At 40.4% G+C, this 26,674-nt stretch overlaps 1 protein-coding gene across 1 annotated transcript in view; it reads right to left on the bottom strand.

Annotated features, from left to right (window-relative positions):
- The window catches only part of UROC1 (urocanate hydratase 1), a 45,526-nt gene extending 19,470 nt beyond the window's left edge, over positions 1-26,056 (bottom strand). The window contains exons 1-13 of the mRNA XM_076346416.1: positions 25,797-26,056; positions 17,742-17,872; positions 14,936-15,029; positions 13,209-13,268; positions 9,947-10,075; positions 9,216-9,277; positions 8,156-8,222; positions 7,403-7,546; positions 3,600-3,688; positions 3,049-3,111; positions 2,145-2,324; positions 551-648; positions 224-296 (exon numbers count right to left, since the gene is read on the bottom strand). Of these exons, the coding sequence (XP_076202531.1) occupies positions 224-296; positions 551-648; positions 2,145-2,324; positions 3,049-3,111; positions 3,600-3,688; positions 7,403-7,546; positions 8,156-8,222; positions 9,216-9,277; positions 9,947-10,075; positions 13,209-13,268; positions 14,936-15,029; positions 17,742-17,872; positions 25,797-25,922 (1,316 nt within the window). The 5' untranslated portion in view covers positions 25,923-26,056. The remainder of the gene's footprint in view (positions 1-223; positions 297-550; positions 649-2,144; positions 2,325-3,048; positions 3,112-3,599; positions 3,689-7,402; positions 7,547-8,155; positions 8,223-9,215; positions 9,278-9,946; positions 10,076-13,208; positions 13,269-14,935; positions 15,030-17,741; positions 17,873-25,796) is intronic.
- Between the last annotated feature and the right edge of the window lie 618 nt (positions 26,057-26,674).

Below are 26,674 nucleotides of genomic sequence, written 5' to 3' on the forward strand. Positions count from 1 at the left end.
TCTTCCTAAACCACACTGGCATTACTCCAGAGTGGAGAAAAATAAGACTAACTCTAGCATAACACCTGTGAGATCAATTTTCCTACTGCTATGGTTGACTCCTTTTCATCATTTATAGTACTTGCAAGATTTGCACTAAGTGGAATCTCTGTAGTACTCTCCCCCTAAACAGAAGGGGTCACAAGGGACTTGAGTGCTTTATTCCAAACTCTCCCCAACGTACCCCATGATGTGCTGAACATAGGAAGGATATCGAAATTCTGTTTTATTGGCTCCTCTTTTCTCAACATCAGCACCTATAAAATAATTTTAATAGTCAGTGACTTGATGAAGAAAAACTATAAAACATAAAACCAGACTGCACCTGAGTTCCCATGAAGGCTCTATCTCAGCCACAGAGAAGGTCAGGGATCTCAGAGAATGAGAGAAAGAGAGAGACTAAAAAGTTAGCGTAACACAGTGGCCAACCCTATCCTACCAAAATATACAGCTGGGAAGATGCATTCAGGATTGTCCTTGTTTCCACCTAACAACTCCAGGATCTACTCACCAGCCCTTTGAGCTTCCAAGAGAAAAGCATTGCCATAATCCCAAAAAAACATGCCCTTATCAGCTAGTCTGTTAATAGCAGCCACATGTCTCTTCAGACTGAAATAAAGAAGGAAACAGTTATTCTTGAGATTGATAAAATATCAAAAAGAATAATATCATGAACTCACTAAAGGCATGGGAGTAGGGGGAGACAGATGGAACTGAAAGACCCCAGAGAAATTCATAAACCTGTAAGATACCAACTGGGATGCTTTCATCTCTGTAGCACCTGTTACCCCCAAATCTTGACGTGATTTACAGTCATTAAGGGAACTTAATTGATTAGCAGAGAGTGGTCATGTTTGTCAGCAAAGAAATGCAGCCAGCTCTGAGGATGGAAGGTAATAACAAAAAACAGCCTACACAAAACTGCAAAAGAGTTTAAGAAGTTCACAGAGAAAGTGAGCAGAGACAGAAAAACTGCAAATGGCTAAACATCACTGTTCTGGCCTCTCCCTTGGCCAAAACAGCCCAATTTTCCCTTTGTTTCCAATAGTGGACCATACCCCAGGACTGCTCTCTGTGATACCACTTCCACTTAATATTATCCAGTTCTAATCTCAATGCATAGTTGCATATGGAGTTGTACATGCATAGTTGTAACCTCTTGAAACTCTAGAGAACTAAATTAATGCCTAACAAATGAAATTGGATTTGTTTAGGTCATTCCTAGCTTGTTAGAAATGAGTCCCTCCCAGAAATTTACCTGTTTGTTACCTTTGTCTTAGAGTAGTATGATACAGAATTGGGAAACTGGAAAGCTCCTTGTAGGTCCCTCATCCAAAGTCCAATAGATTATATGCATATATTCTACCTTCTACTGGAAAAATGTCTCCAGCAGGAATGTTCAAGGTGAACAAAACCAGAGTAGGAGCCATAAAATCTCGAAAGTACCAGTTGAGAACAACAGTACAGCTTGCTGCCTCTGTTCCACAGTTCTTTATTTATATATAAATTATGCCAAATTGCTCCCTTTATAATGTCCAATTCCAATTTCACTTGCAAACTTATAAATCAGGAGTAGCTCCCCAAAATCAAGATGCTAAAGAGAACTTAGTTACAGTTGCAGGAAGCTGGGAGGAGTGATTGGGGGAGTTTGTCCCCTCCTTACATCCTTCCCTAAAAAAGCATTACTGGCCACAGCTGGAAGCATGGTAGGGTAGATGGACTTTCTGGCTTACCCATTGGGTTTTTACGCTGTATTCAGTGAACCTAAACCAACTGGTAGACTATATGGAATTGTGCTTATTGTCCCAGATTTTAAAACCTTATGCAACTTAGGAATTTATAGAAGTGAAATAAATCATTAGTGTTCAGACCTCTGATCTTATACACTAGAGACTACTCCTAAAATGGTGGGTAGGTGATGTCTGCCAGATTCTGAGTGATAGCTCTATAAGTACAAAGTTGGGAATTATTAGTACTGTAGCTCTACCCCAGATTTCTACTGGAATACCAAAGAACAGAAACTTCTTGTGAGAAAGACAAAGACCTGATCACATCCAGAGCAACTAAACTTACAGGTGAAAAACATGTGTCGCCAAAACATTTACCTCTCTTGTACCAGGGTCCGGAACTTCCCCGGATTGGTGGAAAGGAGCTGCTTTGCTTCCTCAAAGCCAAGCTGTACCGGATAGTATCCCCCGCTGAACGGGTTATGACACGAAGTTTGGTCAGACCCCAGGTCAACTAGCAACTCTCCTGTTGTGTCCAGCTCATATACTAGCCTCTCCCTGGGGAAGACAATGAATGGAGTGTTTGAAGAGAAGCTGTCGTTTCACATTCTAGCTCCTCTTTCAAGGGAAATTCTTCCATCCCAAGAGGTTGTTTATAAAGGTATGCCCTTGGCAGGCTAAGTCTTTGTTTTAGCAGTCAGGAGGTGTGAAATGATGGTGATGAAGATTTAAGTGCAACTTTTATACTTCACATTTACCTGTGCAGGAATGCTGATAGATGAGTCAGATACCAGTATGACATACTGGTCTTATTGGTCAGTCTCAGCCCTTGGTATACAGTGTGACAGCAAGATTTACCATTGGATAAAGCCTCAAGAGTGCCAGAATTTCCATCTGTCATCTGATTACTTTTATTCAATCAATACCTCAATACTTCTATTCTTCACTGAAGTCAAAGACACTTTCTTGCATCCAGTTAGCGAAAGGTTAAAAGGAAAGGGATAAATTCTTTCTTCATCCAAGGAAGAATCTTAGGGATTTCTTTCCCTAAGAAATTCATTGTTCCATAAGGAAAGGAGAAGGTGCATGGGAAGCAACTGAGAACTGGAACACAAGGATGAAGACCCCTCTTTTGACAATACAGTTTTTCATGAGCATCTAAAGTAATGAACTCAGCACTAGGTTTAATGCCTCTTCTCTTCCAAGTTTGGGAACTAACTCCAGGTTGACTAACATGCAAGAACATTAATATATGTATCCATTATCCATATATACTACTTACCATAGATCTACCACATTCCCATGGTAACCCAAACTAAGGGCAATTTTATTCTTTCTTGCATCTCTAGAATAGATTAAAAAGATTGGTTAAAGAAAATGCACCTCATGTAATTCCATCTTGCAATGTACAAATCATATACAGAGTCAAACCCAGCAAAAAAGTCTGTATGTGGTTTCCAACACTCATCTAGGCAACAGATCTTTCAACCTTTATGTAATTGTTAATCACTGATTCCAGAAAGCTTGAGTGATGCTTCAAGTGTAACATTATTTGTAATTGGTCTATGCATATTCATGAAAGTGAATGAAGACACATTTAACATATATAAGTGGTATGAAGCATTGGTAGTGGCTTGCAGTAAGCATTGGTAGTCATTAATAATGACTGCTGCTGTTTGGAAGGATGAATTCACATTCAAAAGCAGACCTGGAAAAAGAAGAGGTGTCCCTCAAGCCCTTCTATATGCACACTAAAATGGCACAGTGCAGAAAGATGTAAAGTGAGGATTAGGAAGCAGAGAGAAACTCACTGAATTATGTTACAAGTCATACCTAAGGCGAGCAATGCAATGGTCCAGGTTGTTAGAGATTTCCATCAGCCATCCCTGCTTGTGACGTTTCAAAAGTGCTGCTTCATCAACCTAAGAGAATTAGCAGAGATCTTAAAACTCCTGTTTCCCCTATCCAGTCACTTTTACCTTTAGTTTTTCAATTAGTCTGCAAGAAAGAGTAGCAAATAGGTAAATAGAATAGCCCTGCCTTGGCCTTAAGAATATGGAGTGATTGTTCAAATACTTGTTTTTCACCTCTGATTTTTTTTTTTTTTTACACTTTCTGTTCTCTTTTACTCCAGGCTCGAAGCAAGAAAAAAAGACTTCTTGATACATCACTTCCCAAAATATTTTACAAGCCAAAAATTATCATTAAAATTGTACAAGAGGTAATATTTTTCCACCAATTTTAATTATTCTTATTGTTTCTTTTCATTATTATATTGAAAAAAAAACGAAAGCCAAAATGCTTCCAATTTATTTTTCAAATCTGTCTATTTTCTGTGAAAATAAAATTTCTATTTAATTAAGGAAATATTTCCTTTGATCAGCTCAGAGACAGTCATTTCTGCCAGACTGCCCAGGATGAAGCAATGGTCTGCTGAATAAAATTGACCCTCACTTTTGTTCTTCGACTGCTGGTTGAAAATCTCAACCAAATATGGAAAAGAAAAGAGGAAAGCATTTTCTTGTCCCAGCTGGCTAATGCCTCTGAAAAATGGAATGGATCAAAACAAAACTACGTCTTTAATTCCCTCTTGTTTGAACTTTGAAGCTCCAAACAAACTGAGTCCCAAATTTGTACTCTCTTCTGGGCTCAGCTTCTGTGTGTGTCAGTGTGTATATGCATAAGAGACAGCTGGATAAAAATATAAATGGATAGACAAATTGTGGAGGCTTTGGCACAGATTCCATATTAATGGTTCAATGTACAAACTTGCACATCATTAAGACTTTTATAATGAGCTATCAGTGGCATAAAGCAAGTGGCAAAATTAATTCAAGCCAATTTTCTGTGGTAGCAACAGATTTAAACACCCACAGTGGTGTGTGTGCATAAGAACATAACCTGAGTATCTTCTAGTATTTCATTAAAGCATTTTTACTTCTCTATAACCCACTCCCATCATTTTCATTCTATTTTTTCTCATTAACAAAGTATTTATATGTAAATTAAATAAGTTCCGTATTCAGTAGTCACTTGAACACCAGGAAACCTTTTCTTTCCTAATTATTCTTAGCATGAGAAACCTTCCATCATTTCCCACATCAGTAATAAAGGTTATCCTTCCAAAACCCCAGATTATGATAATATCAGTGTCACTGCCAATGGAATTATTCAATAAAGTCAGGTGCCGTGGGGGACAGCTGCTTTGGGAGTTATTTAAATCAGCACAGGAGGAAAGATATTAAATGGTCCATATGAATTACGGGAATTGGGTTCATTTAAAGCTCAGCATAACACAGATCAGATCTATTTAAATCTGTTACCACATCCTACATATTTTACTTCTTAGTCTTTCACAGACTTGCTAGCATACTCAAGAAAACTAGCTTCCTTTGAACCACACTTTCAAAAATATGCTCATTTTTTGATCAGCATCTCACTAGTTTAAAAAATTGCACAAACATGATGAGCTAATGTCACCTCCAGTCTAACCCTAGAGAGCTTAGTGCAGCTCAGAGGAGATAGTCTGGCCCTCCACACAATTATTTCATAAAATTACAACCTGCTTCATGTCAAAGAGAAGAGGTAAAAACTTGCACCATTAATTCCTTCTGTCTGAGCTTCGGAAGCCCTGGCTGACAAAATGACATCTCTTACACAATTCATCAATGTCATTTGCATAAATAGTTCCTTAAATAATATGTACAGCTATCCACATGTGCTGCTGAGACTCATTTCCGACAAGGATCATCTCACAGGAGATAAAAACCAGGCGATATTCAGTCTCCTGAACAAAATCATCTGCAGCCATAGAGATGAAAAGGACAAAGGACTGCTGTGGCTAGCTTTGACTGGAATCTTTCCTTTGTATTCTAGCATTTGAAAGATCATGATGAAGATCATGTAGAAGTCTGAATAAAGATAATTTATTCAATAATAAATTGAATAAATTTATTTCATCTGCAGGGAGTACCTGGTAAGATCACAAATACACGCAAAACTCATGTGCTAACAAAAACACTTTTGCACCATCATCGTAAAACAGATGAAACCCTAACCTTCCATGAACAAGACCCAAGCTAGCCAGAGCAGGTCAGATTTGCTGCATGCCACATGGGAAGTCTGACCTATTATGTTTTGAAGTTTAATTGTAATTACCATGGGTCAGATTGCGATATTCTTACCTTTTTCATTGCAGCAAGTGACATGCCTACAGCGGAGGTCTGCCAGCTAATTCTGCTATAAATGACTTTGGCTGAGAAGGCTAAACTCCCACTGGAGTTTGGTTCTCAAAATCTTTCTTCCTCTGGAGCATTAACAAGAGCTCATCACCTACAGATAGTCAAAAGAGCTCAATCCATTTTGGTCAGTCCTATATCTGCTCCACCAAGAATGTTTCCCCCATGTATTGAATTCAAAGGTAGTAATGAGGAAAGAAATGCGTGGAAGTGTTTATTGTTTCTCAATAGTCAATATTGTTAAAGATATTCACTACCATTTTCACAGAATTGCAGAGCAACATTTTCTGTTGAAAAATTGTTGCAGTGTTTTTGTAGTCCATCCTTCCATCTGATTTGTTAGAACAGAACCCTATGATAAACATAATAGCTGAAAAATGCAGGTATTGGGAGAACCTAATGTTACTTTTTTGTATGAAAATGTATTTCATTCAAAACTTACAGGCATATATACTTACCATGATTATGATGTCAGTGTTCTGTATTATATGTGATACTTAAGGATATCTGTGGATCCTATCATACACTGTTCCAATTGCTTGGACATCAGCAGCCTTTGAATCACAGGTCATTATTAGATCCTTTGTTTACATGAGGAAATAGGTGGGCTATTTTAACATACTTGGAACAGAGAAACATTACATCAGGATGAAAGGCTCTCTACAAAGAATATATGCTGTGGGCGAGCTTCAGGGAACAGGGAAAATGGTACTACAGAACTTCTCCCTCATCAGCATTTTCCCTTAGCAGAACTTACCTTCGTTGTCTACAAACTGGGATTCTCATAAGTGCTTATAATTAGCCTCACCATCTTCATACGGAAGCCAAATTTAAAATTCCCAGTTTTACAAAATCCCATTGACTTCAAAGAATCACAACACCAAGCAACTTTGTTAGTCCCAGCCTTGATGAGTGAATCATACCAACATTTTTAATGGGTACTTTCCATCGCATCTGATAAGGGTGCCAGAGGCATTAAAGATTAATTGTAATGTAACTAACACCTTTTTAACATAGACGTTTTTTGTCTAAGAGGGTGCAGTTCCCATGGGAATTGCCTGTGGAAGTCACACCCTTTCACACATGAAATGAGGGTAGCTCAAGCACTGAGAATGGCTCATCTGACAGCATCATTCGGCATTATTCGTGAAGCAATCGTAAGAAGTTACAGTCCATACCCTTACAGTCTGATCCAGTGAGTGAACAAATAGAGAGTGGAATAGCAGTGAAAAATGCTCAGCAAAGAAAAGGACAGACAGATCTTAGAAAAGAGTATCTTTTTTTGAGTTTGGCTTGTCAGGGTTACTTGAGGAACATGTCAGATCAGGAGAATCAGGGAGATCAGGAGATTTAGCACATGAAGGAGAGATGACAAAATGAAAGCAGCATTGCTCTCACCTCTGCAATGATCCCCACACACCCAGCAATGACTGCAGCCTTTGCTTGAGCCCCACTCATTCCTCCAAGACCAGAAGTAACAAACACCTTTCCGGACAGGTCTTCTGCCTTCAAGTAGCGACGGCCTGCATTGAGCACTGTGAGCTGCACACAACACAATATAGCGATTATCAGGAGCTATTTTTCCTAGAGTCCCTGAAATTTAAAGATCTTCCATCCATTTTGCAAACAGTTTGAAACTCAGGGGTCATTGGGACCATGAAACTGTTTTCATCTTTTAAGGAAGGAAACATGTTACACAGTGATGTTATGAAACCATCGGTCATGATTGTTTATTTCTCTCACCATGAAATAGAATAGAATAATCAGTGGTTCCCAACACACTGCTTTTGGGGTATAGAGACTTATTCAGGATGGCTGCAAAAGGCAGCTAAGGAAAACAGTTAAGAAAACAAGCTAAGAAAATGTTTTTATCTAACACATTTGGTCAATTCATACTTCACTTGTTGTAGCTAGATATGAGCTCAGATTGAGACCTTGATTGCAGATTCCTTCAGGTCTGTGTTCTGGATAAGATGCCATGGACTATCTGAGTGGAAGGACACTAATTTTTTTAAGGACTGGGCAATGAGAATTTCTTTGGTATCCAGAACATCCTCTCTCAGCAATCCAATCCACTCCAGTCACCAGCCACTGCAGGAGATACCCTCCTCCAAAAGGTATCAACAAATAGACCTTTCCCCAGTTTCTTACCACAGTCCCATGGACTATTCCCTGAGGCCCAATGTAGCAGTAGCTCCCTGCAGTCATCTGACCATACCTAGCAATAGCAACGAACACAATGATACCACATGTTACTCAGGCTGGAATGAATTCTGTACATGTCTACATATGTTTCCAGTATAACAAAAAAACCTCTGTGCTTCAATTTGTTGTTAAAGATCTGCTATTATCAAATTCACAACTTAACTGAGTTTCTTCATTAGCAATGCACCAACGTGTTTCAGAGGAGCATTTAGTTCGTTAAATTGAGTTCAGAAATGCATGGATCAAAACACTGAGTGTAAACTTGTCTTGGCATTTAGCATAGTGACTAGGACACAAGGACACTCCTTTTCACCTTGTTGGCATCTTTATGCCATTGGTTTTCAGTGGCACTCGCACTTCTAAGTCACACAGCCGCTTTTGAATTTGTTAGCCCAAAACGGCTGTCCACATTCCTATGAAATTCCCAGGAAAGTGGCAATGGATATTCTCTATTCATGCCCTCTTATTTCTTCCAGCTTCCTTATCTGTACACACCCAGCTCTCCAGTGGTTTTAGTTTATTCTCTCCATGGTACACAACAGAATAATAATCCTGTGCTCGTCAACTAGATCAGCAGTAAAAAAATAGGTAAATAATCATTAAAAAAAAGTCATAACTTCCTACTTCAAAGCTTTCTCAGTGTGAAGGAATGTTTCATAACTTGTGTTTTCTGTAGATTGCAAAACAACCACTGGAAAGTGGAACTAGCCAGCGCTATAAGTAGGTTATGATTAAGGCTTCAGGCTGTAATTCAGCCAAGTCCCACACATAAACCTAATACTAATTCCTAGCAGACCTCAATTACATCCTTATATATGTGGCTGAACATAACTCAAACTCCTAAGTAATTCCACTTAAGTGTGCATTAATGCTTTGCAGCATCAGGACTTTATACAGCACAGTTGAAATCCATCTGCATTAGAAATTTTAACCAGCCACTGCCTGAAGTCTGAATTACATTTTAGTTAAGTATTTGATATATTTTAATAGTGAGGTATTTTCTTACATTGTTACTCCCAAAGCAAACATCTTCTCATATTCATCTCTGGTGGAATAGTTGGGAATAACCTAAGAAAGCAATCAAAAGAAAACCCACACAAGCAAATTAGAGATTTAAGCAGACCTTTTTAAACAGCCTACATTTCTCTAACTATGGTCACACACATAGAAAAACAGTGAAAAACAGGAGGAGTAATTCAGGTGTGTTTTTCCATGCATTCTAGTATTAGGAGAAAAGATGTCTGGTCTTTCTGGCAGTGTGACTGTCATGCAAGTTTTAAGGAAAGCAGTTCTCTAGCCACAAAACTAGCCTGCAGGGAGATAGATATTGAATGGCTCAAAAGACTGGCAATGAACCAGTATGTTCACTTGTCCAGCTTGCCTTCTAAGCAAAGCAGTTCAGATAATCTGATTAATAATCATCTGTTTGCCTATTAAGGGCTTTTAAATCTTCCAAACTGAGCCTAGCTGAACTGTTTTGGTCAAGAACATGTACAGCTCAGGCTCAGTCAAAACAGAAGTCGTCTAATAAGGAGAGAATTGTTCCCTCCACCACTGCAGATCAGCACACTTGAGGTGAGAGCGACTGTACTGGAATAAATGCTGCAGAATTTGGACCCCAGATTTTCCTGTGTGCTGTTGTAAGTTCAGGTAGTATAGATAATATTTTAATTCAGCAAACACTTGAAAACTAAACAGAAGAGGAGGAAAAAGAGAAAACAAGATGCTAATACCTACCATGCCATTAGTAATGATTAATCGAGGAGCATACTGATGGCTGGGAAAGAGTCCCAGAGGGTGTCCACTGTACATTACTAGTGTTTGCTCTTCAGTCATCTCTGACAAATAGTGCATTACCAACCAGAACTGAAAGAAAAAGCAAGGAAAGTGAGGGAATCTGTTTGCATCTTACATTTATGTCTCTTTGTGAAGCTGCTAAACTTTGAGTATGAAGGCAGCTATAGAGATAATGAGTTGTATTTATAGATGGAATAACAGCCAGAGCTCTCAACACATTCTTGCTTTTAATAAAGTCCATTAAGAGATATCACTCAGCAGGAAACATAAATCAGCAACCACCAAAAGTCTGAATAAGTTCCAGAATAATTTCTCCAGTACAAACCCCAGAAATCCTTCATTTTTAAAGCCGTTCTAATTTTATCTTGAGGTTAACCATTTGGATCTGGCACTTTTCTGGCAATCTTTCCAAAGCCAAACTGCAAAATTTTCCCTATAAAAGTGATTAAAATACTCATGCATATTGTTGATCCTAACCTGAAATGGATAATTTTGCATCTTTTAGTTCTTGTCATCTTTTCAACAAATGGATAGTACAATGTGCACTTAAAAATGAAATAATTTTTCTTCTCAAAGAAAAAAATTCAGCTTTCATTATAGACAGTGAAGAAAGTCCTTGAGGCACCCAGGAGCGTACAAATAAATGCATCTCAACTTTGCCTGCATAATTCAATAGTTACTCTTGACGTATGCCAAAAAGTAGGCTTTGACCATCTAAGCTGCCTATAGATTTGACTCACATCCATCATTGTCTATCACAAAACCCATTATATTCCACGGGACTTTTAGTATGTAACAACTAGGCCTGAAAGGATTTTTCCCATGCAATACTGGAATTCAACAACAGCTTGAAACTAGAGTTTCTGTAGGGATACAGAGACAAAGTTTTGAGAAAAAAATGGAACTGCTGTTCAAAGAGACAGCAGTATCAGTGACAAATAAACAAAACCAGTTGTCATGGGCACTTAGCCTCTGCGGTTGTGTCTTTGATCTGAATTAAAAATGGTATAGATTTGAAGCCAGTCCCTTCTAACCCAGCTAATTTCCCAAGCTGCAAGTTAAGTTGAACAGGAAAGGGTTACTAGAGTTACTGTCTTGCTTTTTACATTTTGTTTTTGTTTCATGAAAAATGTTGAATAACCAAATTCTGGTCCTAGGACAGAACAGGTAACTAGCTGAACTCTCAACTCTTCAGCAGGCTGGGAAAAAGAGTGTAATAAAACTAGAAGCTGCGAGATAGTTAGATCTTTTTGCATTGAAAGGCACAACTAGCAAGGAGGAAGCAAAAGTCTTTCCTAGCTTAAAGAACAGTTCTGTTGTCTGCAGGCTTGTACAGTTAGCTCTGGACATGGTTCTTTTAAAAATATTCAGAAGAAAGCACAGGTCTGTGTGGATTATATAAACCAAACTGAACTTTTTCACTAGGAATTTTGCAATGATAGATTTCCAAAAAAGCATGTTGTTTTTAAGCCACAAACAGAACAAAATGTTCTGTCATAACTGAGTCATTCATGTGATTGCTACTGTAAGCAAAAACAAAACGGTTTTGTTTGTTCTGCTGTGAAACAATTGCAGGTCATAGCTCTGACTTGGAGGAGAACAAGAGAAAAGAGAGTATTTCTGACTTTGGCAGCGCTTCTACTTCACCTTGCGGCCCAGCATCTGCCTAAGGGATGTCAGTCTGATAAAGGCTACTATATAAACTGCTGGCATGGCTCACATCAGAAATGCTGTAAAACTCATGTAGTTAACAGGCATTAGTTAACTGGCATTTACTAATTAATACACAGAATAAAGAAATGGTGTGCATTGCCATGGTACCTTTCTTTTAAAAAGTCAGAACAGTTTTGCCTCAAAAGCTGCCTAAGACTTCCATTTAACTCCCATTTACCAGATTAGGAAACTGAAGCTACAAATGAAAAGTCACAGTCAAACTGGGAAGAAAACCCAGGTCACTCGGTCCCATGCTACAGTGAGGAAACCATTCCTCTCCCCTAACTAGGAACTTCATTTACATGTTAGTTTTGCTTGGATTTTTTAATAAGCAAGAGGCCAGATTCAGATAAAGCCACAACAAGGTGCATACGTAATCCTTCATGACAGAAGTTGGCTCCTTAAGTCAGCTACAGAATCAGAAGTCAAGACCTTCCCAGCCTTTGGGAGTGATGCTGCCCTTCAGGGTGATGTAGCTTTCTGCCTGTGCCATTTCTGTTCTGCACTGCAAGACTCAATGCCATGTCTCCACCTGGCCCACTCTGTGGCCTCGGGGCATACCAGAGGCTACAGGGATGATGCGGTTTTGGCATTCACAATAACCACATTTGTGCCTATTCACAGACACTCAGGATGGTTGTTCATTAAATGTTCCTCCTGCCACCACACACCTGTAGAGCATTCAGACCCAGAGCATTTTTTTTTCTTGAGAGAATAAATTGAGCTCATACAAAACATGTCTAAATATGTTGCTGATGTTAAAGATCTCCTGAAAATGTTTCCCACATGTATTTTGCAGTACTTGGATTAAAGCAAGTGTATTTATTGCCATTTTTTGATAGAGAAGGAGCACAGAGATTATACAACCACACCTTAAACATACCAGCTCCAATTTTAGACAGGCTTTTACCCACCTGCCATCATTCTCAGAAGATCAGGGATAACGTTGCTAGGCCTGACAGTAAAGTGCACTATGGTCTGGCTAGCTAGCATGTAAATATTTACAGCTAATCTGATTTGCTTGGAAAAAGACTCAGGATTGCACTTTCTTAAATCAAAGCCCTTTTTTTTTTATTTCACTACTTGTGAAAAATGTTACAAAAGTACCAGAAACATGCAAGCAAAAGATACACTCTTTTGTTTCCTAGAATTCATTTTGACTCTAAAATTATCTGTGCAAAATACAAAGGCACATACAAACACATCAGAGAAAGATAAAGAAATGGTCTTTACATCATCATACACAGCTTGGTATGTTTATGGCATTATGTTTAGTATTTCTGTTGGGCTGTCTATGCTCTCCTTACTAAATAAAGCTCTCCCCATCTATGCAGTTCATAACTGAGCATTCCTCTATCCAGACAGGATGTTTTGGAGTATTTTGAGACAACAACTGCCAAGAATTATCACAAACTGCCTAAGCAGAATGTGCATGGGGGAGGGTGAAACTGGTTTCGTGAAACAAGTTGCAAAAGCAGCAATGTCCTACCTGCGCCCAGTTGCTGAAGACCTGCCCGTTTCCTCCGTAAGTGACAAGCTCCTGAGGAAACTGAAAAAGACAATTTAACAATAAGGCAAGCACTTTTCTGAAACATTTCACTGTATCTCCAAACTATTTTTTTATCTCAGTCATAAATCTTTTCTATAGCTTATTGCATCAACACTCCCTACATTCTTGAAATCAGAAAATACCATCATAAAAGTGCTAACTTAAGAAAAAAAATTGAAAATTCTTTTTCCAAATGAGATGTTTATTATTGTTACAATGGTCTTTTGGATGCAGAATGCTACAAAGTGATTCCTGGATTGCAGTTTCTGTAACAGACATCCCAGGTAACTCCCTTAAACAGGGACTGAGTGAGCTTACAGTTTGGTTGCTACTGGCATTTACAGCTGGAAGAGTCTATGACCAGCAGGGCATAGTTGCATGGCCTCTCCCCTGCCATTTGCAAAAAGATGCATTACACTGAGTCGTGCTTGTAAGGATGGACTTTGGTCCTGTAATCATCTAGTAAATCTGTCCTTGAGGGATAAGCTTTCAAAGATACAGGAAGCATCAGCACTAATTTTTCAACATATGTTGTAGAAGCAATGTACTAAGACCTGAGCTCTACCTATCTCTCAGACAGCGACCAGGCTCCTGTATATAGCGGGAGCTGGAGTGAGCCTTGTTGGTGGTGTAGGCGGCCTCAGACATCTGAGTTCGGACCAGGACCCACTGTGCAGGATTAACAACTGCACACAGCAGGAAACTAAAGAACTTAATACAAAAGACCCCAAACCCCAGGAATCAAAACATAACCACAAGAAAAGTATAGAATCACCTTTAGTCCCTTGCAGGCTTTAGCCTCACAGAAATGGACACCTGTCCTGGTTTCGGCAGGGATAGAGTTAATTTCCTTTCTAGTAGCTGGTACAGTGTTTTGGATTTAGGATGAGAACAAAGTTGATAATGCACTGATGTTTCAGTTGTTGCTAGGTAATGCTTACACTAGCCAAGGACTTTTTAGTTTTCCATGCTCTACTGACTGAGAAGGCTGGAGGTGCACAAGAAGCTGGGAGGGGGCACAGCCAAACTGGCCAAAGGGATATTCCATACCATGGGACATCATGCTCAGTACATAAACTGGGGAAAGCTGGCTGGGGGCCCGCTGCTCAGGGACTGGCTGGGCATCGGTCGGCGGGTGGTGAGCAATTGTACTGTGCATCACTTGTTTTGTGTATTATTATTATTATTATCATATTATTATTATTATCATTTTATTTCAATTATTAAACTGTTTTTATCTCAACCCACGACTTTTTCTAACTTGTGCTCTTCCAATTCTCTCCCCCATCCCACCGGGTGGGGGGGAGTGAGCGAGTGGCTGCGTGGTGCTTAGTTGCCGACTGAGATTAAACCACAACAACACCCTAGCACATCAGTCAGTAAGGAGGCTGCCTTGGCACTACTGAAATTGGCCTGCTTAGCTAACGCACAGCAGCCAGCTCTACATGTACAGGGACTGGCATGTACCTTGGAGCACAGAACCAGCGAAAGTCTATGAACAACTAAAATCCTACTCAATCCATGGAAGATGGATCATCTGCACAAGGATTAAATTTCACCTACATGCCTAAATTCTTCAGTTTTTATGTGAGAACACACACAGGAAATAACTTGCACATTTCCTGCTGCCCTGTGAATCCAGCTTCCTTATTTTCACTGTACCTTACCTGAGCCACTGAGGGATCCAGATTATTCATGATCATCAACATAATGGCAGCAGCTGATTTGGTCTTGCAAGGGTAGTCTCCTATGGGGTATGCTCTGAAACGGTAATTTCAAAAATTTAGGAGAGACACTCCGACTCACAAGGGCAACCACAACAACATACCCCACAGAAATATCCCTGCATGCCAACACATTCGTTTGAGTTGCAGGCTTTTATTCAGGAGGGAAGAAAAAAAAGAAAAAGGAGAAAGCACAGATCTGAAATGACACACATACCTTCACAGGCAAATCAGGTTTTAACTATTAGAACTAATCAAAGAAAAAAATTGTATTCAGCTTGTCATTTGCTGAATCAGTTAATCACAATGGTTATAAATATGTTGGCCAAGAGCTCTCATTGCTTTTTAACTGGATTATTTTGGGGATGCTGGAATTGGGCTCTGTAACACAGCTGCCAGGCCAAGCAGCTAAGTCCTGCAATGCCAAGGAAAACAGCATCAGTGGAAGTTGCCTTCAGGCTCATCAGCCCTTGTTATTTAAGATCCTATGTAAGAAAAAACAGCCAGTTTGAATTTCAGTCCCAAAGAAGCTCTCAAAAACTGAACTAGTTAGGAGAAATATGGGCCTTTTTGCTGAATAAGATACATTTCATCAGAAAGTTAAGAGGTGAGGTATGGGAAACCCTCACAAAGGTATTCTGAGTCAGGTTTCCTAGCACTAATGTACTTCCATGCCAGGTGCTGCAATCATCTTACTTATCTTCTCCTCCACCATGTGTTTGTTATATCAAATTGCTCTAAAACTTCTAGCCTTAGATTTATACTGCAGCTCTTCAGGGTAGGGACAATTCCTTTGCTGTGTTTGCACAGGTCTTAGTAAAATTGTGCTGAGGCCTCTAAGGTATGATACCAAAAGGAAGTATAACCATTGACCAAGAGTTTTGCTCTTTCCCTTTCTGTAAGCAACACCACCATTACAGATGCTGGAAATTCCTAGAGGTAGATAGGATCATTTGACATGGTTTCTAAATGATCTTCCTTTTATTGGACCATAGGTCTTCAGTGGCTGGACACTTGCTTTGTACAGGGAAGACAGTTACACTGAAAAGGTTAGGCTAAAGAGTGCCAACTACAAAAAAAATTAGATTTGACCAGCTCATGAGTTAAGATCTGGAATGTATATTCTACAGATTTAGCAAATGGTCTCCTCCCATGATCATATGCACTTTATCCTAGCTTTTTACATCAGAATTCTAAAACAAATGCCTTGTAGTCAATTGGCAAACCAGGAGGGAAAGCATTTGAGTTTTTCCACAATACTTTTTTTATTAGTGTTTTCTGCTTCTCTAAGCTTGATGTGATAAAATAACAGGATTTCTGTGGAATGATACCAATTCATCAAGAGGAGATATTTCCACATAATATTGCTCAGAACATAAGAAACCCAAGTTCAGATATCAGCTGAGTGTGCTGGTATGGGAACATGGCTGTTAAGTGGAACAGAACCAAGTTGGACTGTGCTCCCTGGGCCATACAGAACAAAAAAATCAAACACTACCAGACTACAGAGAACAAAAAGCTTTTTCTAAATCTGAGACTGTAAGATTCTATTAGAAAGAGTGATCAGTGAAATGGTCACAAAGAAAAAAAATATTTGAAGCTATCAGTCACTGATGCCAGTGATGGAAACAAGCTGGTGGACTGTCTCATCCAAGCCTACTTGGAAGGTGCCCTCATTTGTAGTTCAGGACTAGGGTCCTCTGAAGTCCAGCTCTGCAATATCTTTCAGACAGTCTTCCAGTTGTCCTCCCCTTAGCTGAATTCTGCAAGAGCTGACCCCAGACTAGTATGGACAGCACAGAAATATGGATGTCTGTGGAAATCAGAGTGCTTTCTAGTTGCTTGCTTTATTCAGATTTCTGTATAGACATTAACCAGGCCCCTGCTGGATGCAAAAAGGAATCAATCAGTCTAAAAAAAGCAGCTAGCCCCTGGCAGCCCTCTCTAAAACTGTTCTGCTTCACAAACATTAGCCCCATCAGCCCTAGAATGAAGTGATGCTCCAAGATCAAGAGGCACAGTATATTACAAACCAGGGTCAGATACAGGTTCCAATGATGGAAAAATGTACTATCTTTCTTTTAAGCGCAGAAAGCCTTCTCTGGGAAACAACCAGCCACTCACAGCAGGTCTCAAGCCATCCACTCATCTGATCTTACCAATTGGTTCAGTTGAGACTTGCAGCAGCTCAGGACTATTGCAAGTTTTCTGTCCAGGTTGCAATCAGAGGTCTCCAGGTAATGACTGGCCTCTGGAAACTAAGGCTTGCCACGAGGCAGAGCATTTGTGACCTCTGTGTATGGTAAAGCTGGCATTACCAAGCACACAACCTTGCACAATCCTTTCCCTGTGTTGAGTGGTGCTGAGCTTTCCGGCAGCAAGACTGTCCTGGCCCTGCCACAGCCTATCCAGAAGGGTGCACACTGTCTCCCTACTAGTCCCATGGGTCTCTCATGAGGACAGAGAGAATAGGGTGAAAGCTGGAGGATGACGGATCACTGTTATGCAGCTTTACAGAAGAGCATCCCAAAACATGCAGTATCCCTCACTGGAAATGAAACCACTGCTATCTAATGATACACAGAACATCCAATTTATTCCCATGATGCACTTCATTAATATGTTATGACATGACTTCTAGAAGAGGTAAATTAGGACACAGCAATGACACTATTTAAAGGTCAGTTTCACAGGTGAAAGCTAGTAAGCAAATGGCAGCCAAATACAACATGAACCATCCAGTCCTTACCTCATCTCAATATCTGGAAAGAATCTGTACATATAGATATGGCCATAGAGCCTGAGTTCTTCAGCAAATTCCAGCGCCAGCTTCTTTTGTATTTCAGGTGGGAAATAACGCAAAGCATTGCACAAAGCCAGCTGCCAAAAAAAACCAAGACAGACAAAAATCAAGCTAAAAGAGAAATGGAGGTAAATGGGTGGCCCTGAACTTTAATCAGACTCAGCTGGAAGCCTAAGCTACACAAGGATGATATAATTTAAAAGGCCAAGCTCACACCAGGGGAGCTCCATTCCTGCTTTCCTATTGAAGTGTTTCCACCTGCATCTTTCCTTGTAGATTCAATTACTGTACACATGTAACCCTCCCCTTCCCATCCCCCCCAAATCTGCATGGAGAGACCTTGGAGATTTGTTAAGTAGTGCTCAATCCTATTGTTGTGGTTTAACCTGGCAGGCAGCTAAACACCACACAGCTGTTTGCTCACTCCCCCCCACAGTGGGATGGGGGAGAGAATCAGAGGAAAAAAAAGTAAAATTCATGGGTTGAGGCAGTATAATAGGACAGAGAAGCCAAGGAGAAAGGGAAGGTGAAGGAGCAGGGGAAAGTGTCACCCCTGTCTCCCCCATAGATTGGTTCCCCGAGGACAAAAGGTAAAGAGTGTAATTATTAATAGTTTCCGAAAGGTGGCTCCTGAGGTATGGAGATGACAGCAATGCCAAGTACAAATACCAGATTAGTCTCATGACCGATAATTTTATCATATCATAAACCAGTGTTACACAGTGCAGCAAAATGATAACCTAAATCCAGCTCCCAGAGGTGATAAACAGCACAACAGGGAACATATACAGCAAGTAAGGTGTTATGTAACACAGCTTTGAGAGCAAGCACGACAACTCTGAGAGTAAATTAATCAACATTGTGACCAGTGACTATTAAACCAATATAATGAATGTTTATAACAAATTTGCCTTAACATACTCTGGGCAGATCTGTCATTATCTCAACCCTTCGAGCTCCACATTGGGCACCAAAAGGACTGTTGTGGTTTAACCCAGCAGGAAGCTAAACACCACACAGCCGTTCGCTCACTCCCCACCCCCCCACAGTGGGATGGGGGAGAGAATCAGGGGGGAAAAAAGTAAAATTCGTGGGTTGAGATAAAGACAGTTTAATAGGACAGAAAAGGAAGGGAAAATAATAATAATAATGATAAAAGAATATACAAAATAAGTGATGCACAATGCAATTGCTCACCACCTGCCGACCAATGACCAGCCAGTTCCTGAGCAGCAGTCGCTGTCCCCCGGCCAACTCCCCCCAGTTTATGTACTGAGGATGACATCATATGGTATGGAGTAGCCCTTTGGCCAGTTTGGGTCAGCTGTCCCGGCTGTGCCCCCTCCCAGCTTCTTGCTGGCAGGGCATGAGAAGCTGAAAAGTCCCTGACTAGTATAAGCGCTACTCAGCAACAACTAAAACATCGGTGTGTTATCAACATTATCCTCATACTAAATCCAAAACACAGCACTGTACCAGCTACGAGGAAGAAAATTAACTGTATCCCAACCAAAACCAGGACACCTATCAATAACAGACATGAATGAATTCCCTCTCGCAATGCTAGGGGGCACTGAACTACCAAGGAAAAAATTGTTCAGAATTCCTCAGACTGAGACCCTGAACTCCTAGAGACACTGAAGACCCTACTGTACTTTCCATTCAAAAAAGGCATCTTAGGCCTGAGTTATGTGACATACTCCCAGATGAAGATGTTCTTGGGCTGAGTTTTATTAAAGAGTCACTACATTTAGCATCCTAATGTATTGCAGAGGGTGGTGGTTTACATTATTTTATTGATGCTACATGTATCACTTCCAAATTAGCTAAAGTGATTACTAGGCTCTAAATTAAATTCTGAAGATGATACGACACGGCTTATACTCCCTATTGCCTTCAAAGACATTACCCATGGTTTGCAAAGTACAGTATGTCCTTTTGGATGAAAGAAACCATAAATAAATCACTATCTTTAGTAACAGTCTGTTAAGCCACGTCTCTCTATTCCATGTTCCATTTGATTAAAACCATAATGAGAATATAGATTTTGTAATCTTTAGAAAGCCAATTTCATGCAAAGATGCTAAAAGATCTTGTAAGTTCCCTGGCAAATGGCGACACTATCCAAACGACTTTTAGTTGAAGAGATTCACAAATCATATGGTATTTCACATCTTCTTTAGGCTGATTTTTAATGACTGTGGAAAGGCTAGAAAGGGATCAAGTTTGCTTCCAAATCTGATAACAGTCTACAAAATAACCAGGGAAGCCCAGTTTTGGAGAGGGCTGAGTATAGCAAGGATACTCCATGTTTGTGACACCTGCTGTTGGCAGTTCAAAGAGTTATGGCAGCAAGTATTTTCTGGAGGAAGTGAAAGGGTAAGTTGTACAGGAAATAGTTATCTAGAACAAAGGCACCTAGAACCATCCAGTCTAGGTATCATCACCATCCATCCTGGTAAGAAGTTCTGAAAAGCTCTATAAAGCCCTTAGCTCAGTAATAAACTTCCTCATTCAACATGACTATGGTCTGGCTGTTATGGCTAGAGCTCTCCAGCCCCTTCATTTGAGCATGCTGGTCTCACATACCTTAGAGCAGACAGAAAGAACAATCTCCCTAAATCTAAAAATGCCCCATACTAAGAGATGTTTTTGTTGGCATACTCGCTACTGAACTGGCATATGGGTCAGACCCTTTCAGATCAGTGAAGCTATACTGATTTACACCAGCTGAGAATCAGACCAGTAAAACCCTACAAATAAGAATTGCCATTCCGCACAGAGAATGGCAAGGGGAAAAAACCTATTTACCAGATAAGCAAATGCAGCTTCCATCTTCAGATACCACCTTATTCTTCTTCAGTTAGATAAGCAGTTATTTTTCAAGGGCATGTTATTAATAAACACAAAAATCCCAGCTATATTCACACCATGACAAAATATGCAGGGATTTTCAAAGTCAATCTCAGTGTCAAGCAGCCATCACAGTGGGTTCTAGATCTAAGAAATTTTTAAAGTAAGAATAAAATCACCTGCACCCCTTGCAACAACAAAATCAAGAGGAAAACATTGCCACATTTGGCATTTTTTCTGCCTATGAGAAAAAGAGAACTATCAGGATGAGTGTTTTGCTTCCAGTCTGGCAAGGATCACCCAGTCTTTGATCAATATATTATTTGTATTATGATGAAACTGATGGGCAAATATTTTTCTTCGCCCTAAAAATACAAGCAAGCAAAATCTGGTTGGATTTTCAAATAAATTCACTTAGACTGAGCCTCTATCCTATTAATGTTACACATTAGCAGAAGCCTGAATTTTGATGATGCAAACATTAATGAAACATGAACTTGGATGTCATATGAAGGGTGGGAAGGGCGCCTTGGTTCCACAGACAATAGACAGCTGATCTTATGAAAGAGGACTAAGACTGGGGCTTGTTTAGCTTAACTGAACAAAGGTGACATTTGATTGCTGTCTCACTGCAGGATAAATGTCAAAGCAGGAAGGAGCTTCAGGGAAATGCTGGAAGAGGAATAAATATCTGTGAATTAACCATAAAAATGTAGTCTTGAAATTAGAAGAATTTAAACATAAGAGATTCTGAAACAGTCTCTCAATAGGGGAGCCAGGGTGCTTAAAATTGCTTAGATGGAGCCTGACTGCTTTATGAAAGGGCAATTGCCATGTGCATCAGGAAGAATTTTGCATATTCATTATTGAGTCATAAACTGAATAACCTGAGAAAGGGACTCAAGAAGCAAATTCAAATAGGCTGTTCATCATGCTTTTGTGGAAAGGCAATACAAGGCCATTATTCCTTACATTTCATTAAAGCACCATATAAAACATTATTCTGACCTTTAAGTAGGATTGATTTTTACCTATAACTGACACATTGAATTCTGAATATTAGACATTGTACATTTGATATTTAGGTATTCTTCCTGTTCATAACTTCCACTGACAGAAGCTTAAGCTGCATGTGCTCAGCACCTCTGAAAAAACAGGTCCAGACTTCACTGATGTCTTAAAAAAAATCAATTGCACTTATACTCCTGAGCCTGACAGGTTGTTTTAAAAAACCCGCTCTGAATTTGCTGAGTTACTGATTCAGTTCAGCTCAGTGCAATACAAGCATCAGATGCAAATTCTTCCTCTTAGATCTGCCAGCTGGATCTAACATTTGATTCTTGTGTTTAAGCTCTAGTCACTAGTAGGGTGTCTTTTTTTTTATTCACTGGCATTTATACAGCAAAACATGATCCTGCTGCCATCTAATCAAGATTCAGACCTCTCAATGTCACGAAAATGTAGTCAAAAGAACCCATGAAATCCTGCTCCAATTGATCAGCTGTAAATATCTTTGTTGTGAGATTCTCTTGAGAAATCAAGAATACTAGCCTCTTTGTTAACTGGTGTTTGTTGAAGAACCAGTGTCTCTTCAGAAGGAATGGCATTCATTTCCCTTTTCTAACACCATCATCAGGACTTCCAATTTAAGGATCTTGAGACACTGAAACACTAAGATTTGCAGTCTCCCTGTTTACTGAGAGGAAGGGAAGCATGAGGAGAGGAAGATGACAAGCTAAACTCTACAACAGTTTCATCCTTAGTTCTGCCCTTTCCCAGTGGAGATGTTGCTTGTCTCCCACTTGTCCTCTTCTGCCTGATGATATCGAGGCCCAGAATCTTTGCTGGCACTATTCTCTAAAGAGCAACTGTAAAAGCAAGATGGTTGTTTCCTGTATTATTCTTCCTGATAGGTCTCAGTTTAGATCAGCTCAGTTGGGAAGTAAATATAGTGATTTCTGACTGGCCATTGCTATAAATGCCCCACGGGCTGTGAAAGTTTAGCAAAGTTATCATCCAGACATTCCAGAACAGGATCCAACAGGCTGGCCTTCTAATCCACATATAAACTTTTAGAAGTGGCCTCATTTCTGGATGTGTAGAGCAACCGTTAAGGTCAAATATCCTGCTACTTCTCCAGAAAGTTCAACAAGAACTTCAAGTGCTATGCGACTTCACAGGCTCTGGTTTTCAGCTTTTTGTACTAGGATGTCATGAAGCAGCAAGGCCCAGGTGCTCCCTAAGGGATACCGAGTCAGAATGACACAGCCAGCAGGACAGGCACCTCACCAGCCAGGGTCCAGCCTCATAGTACCTGAGAGAGGTGAGCAGGGCAGCCCAGGGATGGCAGCCAGGTTCCACCGGGAGTCCACATCATCAGGCAAGATCATGGTGATGTGCAGGTCTGGGGCCAAGCTAGGAGTGCCAGTCAGGATCAGGTCTGGTGATGGTTACCACAGAGAGATAGGGCCCAGAAATCACCAGGAAGGTTCATAGCGGCAAGTCAGCCCACAGGTTGGAGACCAGATCAATGAGGTCTATGGCTGGGCACTAGGATGCCCTGTGACAGAACCAGAGACAAATGCAACTCCAACATAACCAAGAACCAAATCCCAGGCCTGAGCTTAAATGGAGCCCCTAAGCCTATGGGCAGAGGGCATGGGTGGAGATCTCAGGTGAGGCTTGTCAAGGTCATCAAGGCCCATTACTGACCTCAGGGCCCTATGACAGACACAAGTGATACTGCAATCAGGTAACAGATGATCATGCTGGGGTAGTAGGAAGACTGTAACATGATTTGGCTCTAAGATATGTAAAGGAACTGCTGCATGGATGAAGACATACCATTTTTTCCTGATTCTGAGAAACACTGAGAAGTGCACGTTCTTCCCAAGTTGCTCCAGCTTTACTGGCATGTCAGTGAGTATTGAGCATGCAACATCCTTGCTCTGCAAAGGACACATCACGCGTAAGATTTTAGGGGTAGTTTCTTTGCAGCACATTTACATTAAGATACAGATGCTGAGAAACAGAAAGCTAGGGTTTCCTGAGCTGGGGTGGGAAAGAGAGAGGATGTGGCTGTTTCAGGCCTCAGGCAAAGAATGCCAAAGGAAGAGAACTCAGGAAACATATAAACCGAATCAGTTCTGAGAAATGGCTTGATTTATCCAAGAAGATTAAAGTTGGTATGATAGGAAGAATTATATACCTCTTCAGCAAGCCCCAAAACACACAGAACTTTACAAATCTCACTTACAGGTTTTCTATTATAACCACAAAAGGAGGCCCAAGAAAATAAAACATTGGCAGTGCTAAGGTTTATTGTTGTAGAAAGGGCTAAAACTGGAATGAAGGCATATGAAGAGAGGGACAAATCCTGAGGAAATTAGCAGAGCATTATTAACTTCACTTCTGTCAAAGCTTCCCCTGAGCACTTCAATTAGAAAATGAAAAGTGTCATACATAAAGACAAGCCTCACAATACGCTCAGCATTATACACTGCCAACAAAATCTGGAAGCTTCTTTCAAGACTTAAAAACCACCTTGTAGACAGACAGACTTTTCTATAGTTGTCTGTCTACATGCTTTTCTAAGCATGGAACACCTCTTAAAAAAAAGAGATTTGACCTTTCAGATATAAAATAAATACCAGCTGAGCCTCTAACTCTGTTAAGAGTTTAAGGTGGAAGATTAAGAGTAAAATAAATCAGAAAGGAAGCTTTTAAATCTTTAACAGTCTAATAAAAAACCCAACTAGCATGACTTTTTATCACATGTGGTAGATAAGAAGGAGAGATGAGGGTAGGATGTTAGACAGTAGACTGGGACCAGAAAACCAGTCTACTGCCATCTCCCTGCAACACTTAAAGGAGGCAGGAAACTATTCCAGTTTCTATATAGGGAGTGAGGACTTTGTCATTACCTTTCTCTCCCCAGGTAGAGAGTAAGGTTTGGCATCTTCTTGAGAGATACCACCTTCTGCACTGCAACATGGACTCCTTCATGCTATAGCAGACTTCTCATGGGGAAAAGTGATTTAGCAAAGGCAAGGGATAAAATGGAGATGATTGGCAATGTTCTGACATGCAGTGAAACTCACTCCCTGCTCCTTTATCTCCACAGCCATCACCACACACCACAGCCCCCTTCTGCCCACTTAGTAGCCACACTTCCATGTGTCTGAACTGTCCCAGGCACAGACAGGATGCCTCAGCCATGAATGCTCCTGACATTGAAGTATATCCTCTTTGGATATCTCACAGCTGTTCCTCTTTCTACCCTTTGACTAGGCTCTCCTCTGCTTGTGGAAGTGGACTTCGAAAGAATTTGTCTGCTGATGCCAGTGGGGAACTCCCACGAAGGCAAGGAAGTTGCGTGCAACTTGTTAGTGGGGAAGGAACTTATGTGTTCTGACCAGAATGCCACATTAAAAGTGATGTTAAGTGTGATGAAGCACAGACTTTCAAACTAAGGAACCCACCTTATCCTCTCCCACACAAATTCCTAAGGATGTCCACCCATTGACCATTATTTTCTGCTGATGATTTTTTTTAAATCTCTAACGTGAAATAATGCAATGATTACTTTAGTGTGTACATAGAGTATTCAAACAAAAAGAGACAGGAAAAGAATTACACAACTAAAGACAAATAATTAACTCAACTCCCTACAAACTTGCCTAAATTCCAGAACGCTTCAGACTACTGGTTAAGATAAATTATCTTTGGATTTTTTAATGCAAATATACAGATGTGTAGCTTGTACCGTGATGTTGATTCACCACATTTGATGTTTATTGTATTTGGAGGTTAGCTTTCACTCCCATACATATGCAGTGTTTTTGCAACAGCATTCATAATTTCATCTCCAAGGAACAATGCTGGACTGACAACACTGAACAGAAGCTGTTGTGCAGCAAATATCCCTCCTATCAACCTGCTTACCTCTGGGGGAGGAAGAAAGCAAGCAAGCAGTAGACTTTCCACTACTTTGTTCCATTACCCACTGAAATTATAACACCAAGGAAATACATTTGCCACAAAGTTAGGTGCACACTCAGAAAAGTATTTGAGGTAATCAGGTCTGCTGCCCCGAGCTGCATTTATCTGAAAGAAAGAGAAGTGAGGCCCTGTGAAACCCCATGTTACCTTTTTCTCCTGAGCAGTGAGATTAGGGGTTCTCACTGGTGCATGGGGTATTCCTTTCCTCCGACCTCTGTTTTCAGGCAAAGGGTATAGAGGAAGACCACGACAGATTTCCTTCAGGCTGGTCATAGCTACTGAGGAAATAGGAGGAGGAAAGGCAAGGCAAACTGGAGAGGTACAAGGAACGGGGAACGAAGGGTGCAGGCAAGCAAGATGCTAAGCGATTCAGATGTACCACCACTCCGGGGTGATCTTGAAGAGGACAGCCTGTCCTCTGGCTTTTGCAAACAGGCCTGTCAAGCAGAGAGGGCAGGCAGCACAGGTGACACACCTCCCCCCACTGTGCCATGCTATTGGCTCTTCCCTCCTCCCCCAAAATGAATGATTCACAGTTTTGCTGTTTATTCTCTGGGTGCTTTGTCAGCTGGTGCTGTGCTAAGCCACTAGAGCAAACTCAGTCACTTTCCAAATCATCCGATTCCCCCAACATCCTAGTGAGAGTCATGGTCTGGAGCATGATCCTTGCCTGAGACCTCAAGGATTGTGCATTTACATTTCTATAGCTTAGGAACTGACTGAAGTTAATAATTATTATTTACATCACTGTTCACACACACTGTTCAGCTAAGATGGGCATTCTCTGTTTGACACCTCTAGGTATGGGCTGTTCCTCAGATCTCATCAATTCAACTTCTAGACAACAGTTGTCAGTGATAAAAGCAAAATTTCCCCTTAGGTGTTACCTCCTCTTAGCTCACAGGCATGAATGGATTTTAGTAGTATTAAACTGGAAATGTAGTCATTAGCATTGGTTTTCTCAAGACAGGCAATAATTGGGAAGAAGAATTAAGGCTTTCAGTTCTAAGTCACTTTTATACCCT

Source organism: Aptenodytes patagonicus, chromosome 8 (genome assembly GCF_965638725.1).
Source record: "Aptenodytes patagonicus chromosome 8, bAptPat1.pri.cur, whole genome shotgun sequence".
NCBI classification, from domain to species: domain Eukaryota; kingdom Metazoa; phylum Chordata; class Aves; order Sphenisciformes; family Spheniscidae; genus Aptenodytes; species Aptenodytes patagonicus.